The sequence below is a fragment of the Heterodontus francisci genome, chromosome 6 (assembly GCF_036365525.1).
Source record: "Heterodontus francisci isolate sHetFra1 chromosome 6, sHetFra1.hap1, whole genome shotgun sequence".
NCBI lineage: Eukaryota > Metazoa > Chordata > Chondrichthyes > Heterodontiformes > Heterodontidae > Heterodontus > Heterodontus francisci.
Window position 1 is genome coordinate 35,006,826 of NC_090376.1, and position 6,328 is coordinate 35,013,153.

At 50.7% G+C, this 6,328-nt stretch overlaps 1 protein-coding gene across 1 annotated transcript in view; it reads right to left on the bottom strand.

Moving 5' to 3' along the window:
- Positions 1–6,328, bottom strand: part of exosc8 (exosome component 8) — a 65,077-nt gene that overhangs the window by 11,144 nt on the left and 47,605 nt on the right. Inside the window, exon 8 of the mRNA XM_068033465.1 lies at positions 1,805–1,901. Within this exon, the coding sequence (XP_067889566.1) occupies positions 1,805–1,901 (97 nt within the window). The remainder of the gene's footprint in view (positions 1–1,804; positions 1,902–6,328) is intronic.

Consider the following 6,328-nt stretch of genomic DNA (forward strand, 5'->3'; position numbering starts at 1 on the left):
TACATTAAACTTTTAATGGAAAAAAAATCCTGCAGTTAACTTTTTAAAAAAAAACTGATAGCAAAGATGGCCATCACAAGTTGCATCTGAAACACCTTTTTATATTCCAAGGCTCCAACCGGAGACAGAGGAATGAGGAGCATGGACCCAGAACAATGGGTTGCTTGAAGTGTTAAATTACCTAAGATTGCTTCATTAGCACAACATTCAAGGCAATCCTTGCACCTTATTAGCACCTTAACCCCTCCAAAGTGTATATATTGGCATCTTGGAGCCTGGGGAACCAATTCTGAACCTTGAATCTCATTCAAAGGTTCCAGAGAATACACCAAGGCAGTCATGTGACCATCTGTCCATCTCTGTGAAAGCTGGGATTTCCTTGAACAAAGAGTCAAGCCAGTAACTCAGGCTGTGCAGCATCAGAAAGGGGGTGTGTCTCCCTCTCTCACTCACTCTCCAGATAACACAAGTCTGAAAACCGTCTGCGACTATGTACCCTCCAAGACTACAGATTGCTACAGACAGAGACCAGGGGAAGAGAGCCACCGACAAGTCTGCCTCCAAGAAAATGCTGAGCCAAGTGGGCCAGCCAGGAAGTGCACTTTGACCAGCCAAAACTTCAAGAATACAACTTCAGCTGGAAGACCACCGAATCATCCAACCTCACAGATTATGTATTTAATTTCTTTTTATTATGGACTCTAACCCAACCACAAAATCTACTTTACATTCCGTAATCGATTTGTGTGTGTGAGATTCTCATGTGAATGTATGCGTGAATGTGCAGTTTCTTTTAGATCAAGTTTAGATTGTTAAGTATAATAAACTCACCTCTTGTTTAAACTCAAGATAACCTGTCTGATTGGTTCTTTCACGATCACATTAAAGATAAAGGTAAAACACTCACTGTTTAAAAAGGAAAAACCCTGTTCTGGTCAAATAAGAGGAAGGTCAAGAGGGGAGCCTGTGACGCCACCCCCCCCTTCCCCTCCCCCCTCCCCACCTGGCCAGAACAACATTCTTACAGATAGAATTAAAAACTGCTTTCACTCAAATTAAAGAACGGACTGCAAGAAACAATACTTCAACTATCCGCAGTCTGTACCACAGTAAAAATAATAAAAAGATCACAGAGGAGTGGCAAGGAAGAGATAACACCCACAGGGAAAGCAGCATCAGGGGAAGGCTCACGAGGCCATTATCAGCCACTTTAGTAGTTTGTCAACCGTGTGGAAAAGCAACAATAAATGGACAAATGTTCACGACAAAAATGCAGTCATTTCAAACTAGTCACTAATGGCTGACCCCATCAACGCCAACAACTTCAAAGTATAGAATAACGTATGCAGTTTTTAAAAGTGAAATAATTTAATACTAAAACTGCTAAAAAGCAGTTTTAAAATCTGAAACATACTAAAGCTATAAAATTATGTAAAATACTAGTTCAATTACTGAAATTTAATGTAATTTTTGTCTTATTTTTCCATGCCACACATTCTTCTGATGTATTCCTGCGAAGAAACACCAGTTTAATACGAATGTTTTATGCATCAAATGCAGAGCTAATTTTTTTTTTTAAATCTGCAATGTTTAGACATTAGCAGTACACAAAGAACCCACTTCAAGATTTATACATTCAAGACAGTGGTGTGAAAGGACATAGGTCAGTTTCTCCACTTGGCTAAATTTCCAAAGCTGACTATGCTGCTAAGGGAAGGCACCTGGCTTACTGTAGCATCTCCTTGTAGGAAAAGATGAAATAAATCTGTACATTACTTTTTTCAAAAAAAATTGTCACCCTTACCATTTTTCAGTGCTGCTAGAAGAGCTATTATGCAGGCATCCAATAAGTTTCCATCATAATCTAAGCACATCATGTCACAGTATACAACCCAAGTAAGCTGAAACAAAAAAGCATCAATACTCAGGTTTAAAATGTGTTTGTAAACCATCTAGAAGCAATTCCCTAATCAGCTAATTAAGTTGCACATGAAATAATAAAAAGCATGAGATGCACAGATGCAGACACAAGACACCTACTGATAAGGGTGCTACAATTTCCCTCAGTACTCCTGGGTTATGTAAGGGAAAATAAAAACAGCCAGGGTTCCTGATCACTAGCTGGTGAACCTAGTGGAAGTACATATGGGGATTACATTTGGGTGTCATGGCCCGACAGTCAAACAGCCTGTTGATGCTCATAGTTTAAGCTCACATCAACATTCCTCACTTGGGTGGGATACTCAAAATATGAAACTGTACCCCAGCGAGGAACCTTAATCCCCACCAACCACCAACACATCCATCCAACTACAGCAGGGCTGTCCAACATACAGCCCAAAGACCAGAATCTGCCCTCCAATCTTGTGCAGGGTGACCAGGCCGTGCACGATGCAGGCAGGCAGGCTGTGATTAGCTGCTCCTGCTGTTTACAGGTAGTTCAGGGAGTGAGCGAATGAATGGAAATGGTTGCTGCAGGGGAGAGAGAGACACACGCACACAGACAGCGACACAGAGAGAGAGAGCGCACGACAGACAGAGAGAGAGACAGAGCGCAAGACAGAGAGACAGAGAGAGAGAGAGAGAGAGAGAGAGCGCACGACAGAGAGACAGAGAGAGAGAGAGAGAGAGAGCGCACGACAGAGAGACACAGAGAGAGAGAGAGAGAGCGCACCACAGAGAGACACAGAGAGAGAGAGCGCACGACAGAGAGAGAGAGAGCGCACGACAGAGCGACAGAGAGAGAGCGCACGACAGAGAGACAGAGAGAGAGAGCACGACAGAGAGACACAGAGAGAGAGAGAGCGCACCACAGAGAGACACAGAGAGAGAGAGAGCGCACCACAGAGAGACACAGAGAGAGAGAGAGAGAGAGAGAGAGCGCACGACAGAGAGAGAGAGAGAGAGCGCACGATAGAGAGAGAGAGAGAGAGAACGGACGACAGAGAGACAGAGAGAGAGAGAGAGAGCGCACGTCACAGAGAGAGAGACAGAGAGAGAGAGAGAGCGCACGTCACAGAGACAGAGAGAGAGAGAGAGAGAGAGAGAGCGCACGACAGAGAGAGAGAGAGAGAGAGCGCACGACAGAGAGAGAGAGAGCGCACACGACAGAGAGAGAGAGAGCGCACGACAGAGAGAGAGAGAGAGAGCGCACGACAGAGAGAGAGAGAGAGAGAGAGCGCACGACAGAGAGAGAGAGAGAGAGAGCGCACGACAGAGAGAGAGAGAGAGAGAGAGAGAGCGCACGACAGAGAGAGAGAGAGAGAGAGCGCACGACAGAGAGAGAGAGAGAGAGAGAGCGCACGACAGAGAGAGAGAGAGAGAGCGCACGACAGAGAGAGAGAGAGAGAGAGAGCGCACGACAGAGAGAGAGAGAGAGAGCGCACGACAGAGAGAGAGAGAGAGAGCGCACGACAGAGAGAGAGAGAGAGAGAGCGCACGACAGAGAGAGAGAGAGAGAGAGCGCACGACAGAGAGAGAGAGAGAGAGAGCGCACGACAGAGAGAGAGAGAGAGCGCACGACAGAGAGAGAGAGAGAGAGCGCACGACAGAGAGAGAGAGAGAGCGCACGACAGAGAGAGAGAGAGAGAGCGCACGACAGAGAGAGAGAGAGAGAGCGCACGACAGAGAGAGAGAGAGCGCACGACAGAGAGAGAGAGAGAGAGCGCACGACAGAGAGAGAGAGAGAGAGAGAGAGCGCACGACAGAGAGAGAGAGAGAGAGAGCGCACGACAGAGAGAGAGAGAGAGAGAGAGAGCGCACGACAGAGAGAGAGAGAGAGAGAGAGCGCACGACAGAGAGAGAGAGAGAGAGAGAGCGCACGACAGAGAGAGAGAGAGAGAGCGCACGACAGAGAGAGAGAGAGAGAGCGCACGACAGACAGAGAGAGAGAGAGCGCACGACAGACAGAGAGAGAGAGAGCGCACGACAGACAGGAGAGAGAGAGCGCACGACAGAGAGATAGAGAGAGAGAGCGCACGACAGAGAGAGAGAGAGAGAGCGCACGACAGAGAGAGAGAGAGAGAGCGCACGACAGAGAGAGAGAGAGCGCACGACAGAGAGAGAGAGAGAGAGCGCACGACAGAGAGAGAGAGCGCACGACAGAGAGAGAGAGCGCACGACAGAGAGAGAGAGAGAGAGAGCGCACGACAGAGAGAGAGAGAGAGAGCGCACGACAGAGAGAGAGAGAGAGAGAGAGAGCGCACGACAGAGAGAGAGAGCGCACGACAGAGAGAAAGAGAGAGAGAGCGCACGTAAGAGAGAGAGAGAGAGAGAGCGCACGACAGAGAGAGAGAGAGAGCGCACGACAGAGAGAGAGAGAGAGAGAGCACGACAGAGAGAGAGAGAGAGAGCGCACGACAGAGAGAGAGAGAGAGAGCGCACGACAGAGAGAGAGAGAGAGAGCGCACGACAGAGAGAGAGAGAGAGAGCGCACGACAGAGAGAGAGAGAGAGAGCGCACGACAGAGAGAGAGAGAGAGAGCGCACGACAGAGAGAGAGAGAGAGAGCGCACGACAGAGAGAGAGAGAGAGAGCGCACGACAGAGAGAGAGAGAGAGCGCTCGACAGAGAGAGAGAGAGAGCGCACGACAGAGAGAGAGAGAGAGCGCACGACAGAGAGAGAGCGCACGACAGAGAGAGAGAGAGAGCGCACGACAGAGAGAGAGAGAGAGCGCACGACAGACAGAGAGAGAGAGAGCGCACGACAGACAGAGAGAGAGAGAGCGCACGACAGACAGAGAGAGAGCGCACGACAGACAGAGAGAGAGAGAGCGCACGACAGACAGAGAGAGAGAGAGCGCACGACAGACAGAGAGAGAGAGCGCACGACAGACAGAGAGAGAGAGAGCGCACGACAGACAGAGAGAGAGAGAGCGCACGACAGACAGAGAGAGAGAGAGCGCACGACAGACAGAGAGAGAGAGAGCGCACGACAGACAGAGAGAGAGAGAGCGCACGACAGACAGAGAGAGAGAGAGCGCACGACAGACAGAGAGAGAGAGCGCACGACAGAGAGAGAGAGAGAGAGCGCAGGACAGAGAGAGAGAGAGAGAGCGCAGGACAGAGAGAGAGAGAGCGCACGACAGAGAGAGAGAGAGAGCGCACGACAGAGAGAGAGAGAGAGCGCACGACAGAGAGAGAGAGAGAGAGCGCACGACAGAGAGAGAGAGAGAGCGCGCACGACAGAGAGAGAGAGAGAGCGCGCACGACAGAGAGAGAGAGAGAGCGCGCACGACAGAGAGAGAGAGAGAGAGAGAGCGCACGACAGAGAGAGAGAGCGCACGACACAGAGAGAGAGAGAGAGAGAGCGCACGACAGAGAGAGAGAGAGAGAGCGCACGACAGAGAGAGAGAGAGAGCGCACGACAGAGAGAGAGAGAGAGCGCACGACAGAGAGAGAGAGAGAGAGCGCACGAGAGAGAGAGAGAGAGAGCGCACGACAGAGAGAGAGAGAGAGAGAGCGCACGACAGAGAGAGAGAGAGAGAGAGCGCACGACAGAGAGAGAGAGAGAGAGAGAGCGCACGACAGAGAGAGAGAGAGAGAGAGAGCGCACGACAGAGAGAGAGAGAGAGCGCACGACAGAGAGAGAGAGAGAGAGCGCACGACAGAGAGAGAGAGAGAGAGAGCGCACGACAGAGAGAGCGCACGACAGAGAGAGAGAGAGAGAGCGCACGACAGAGAGAGAGAGAGAGAGAGAGCGCACGACAGAGAGAGAGAGAGAGAGAGAGCGCACGACAGAGAGAGAGAGAGAGAGCGCACGACAGACAGAGAGAGAGACAGAGCGCAAGACAGAGAGACAGAGAGAGAGAGAGAGAGAGAGAGCGCACGACAGAGAGACAGAGAGAGAGAGAGAGAGAGAGCGCACGACAGAGAGACACAGAGAGAGAGAGAGAGAGCGCACCACAGAGAGACACAGAGAGAGAGAGCGCACGACAGAGAGAGAGAGAGCGCACGACAGAGCGACAGAGAGAGAGCGCACGACAGAGAGACAGAGAGAGAGAGCACGACAGAGAGACACAGAGAGAGAGAGAGCGCACCACAGAGAGACACAGAGAGAGAGAGAGCGCACCACAGAGAGACACAGAGAGAGAGAGAGAGAGAGAGAGAGAGCGCACGACAGAGAGAGAGAGAGAGCGCACGATAGAGAGAGAGAGAGAGAGAGAACGGACGACAGAGAGACAGAGAGAGAGAGAGAGAGCGCACGTCACAGAGAGAGAGACAGAGAGAGAGAGAGAGCGCACGTCACAGAGACAGAGAGACAGAGAGAGAGAGAGAGAGAGAGAGCGCACGACAGAGAGAGAGAGAGAGAGAGCGCACGACAGAGAGAA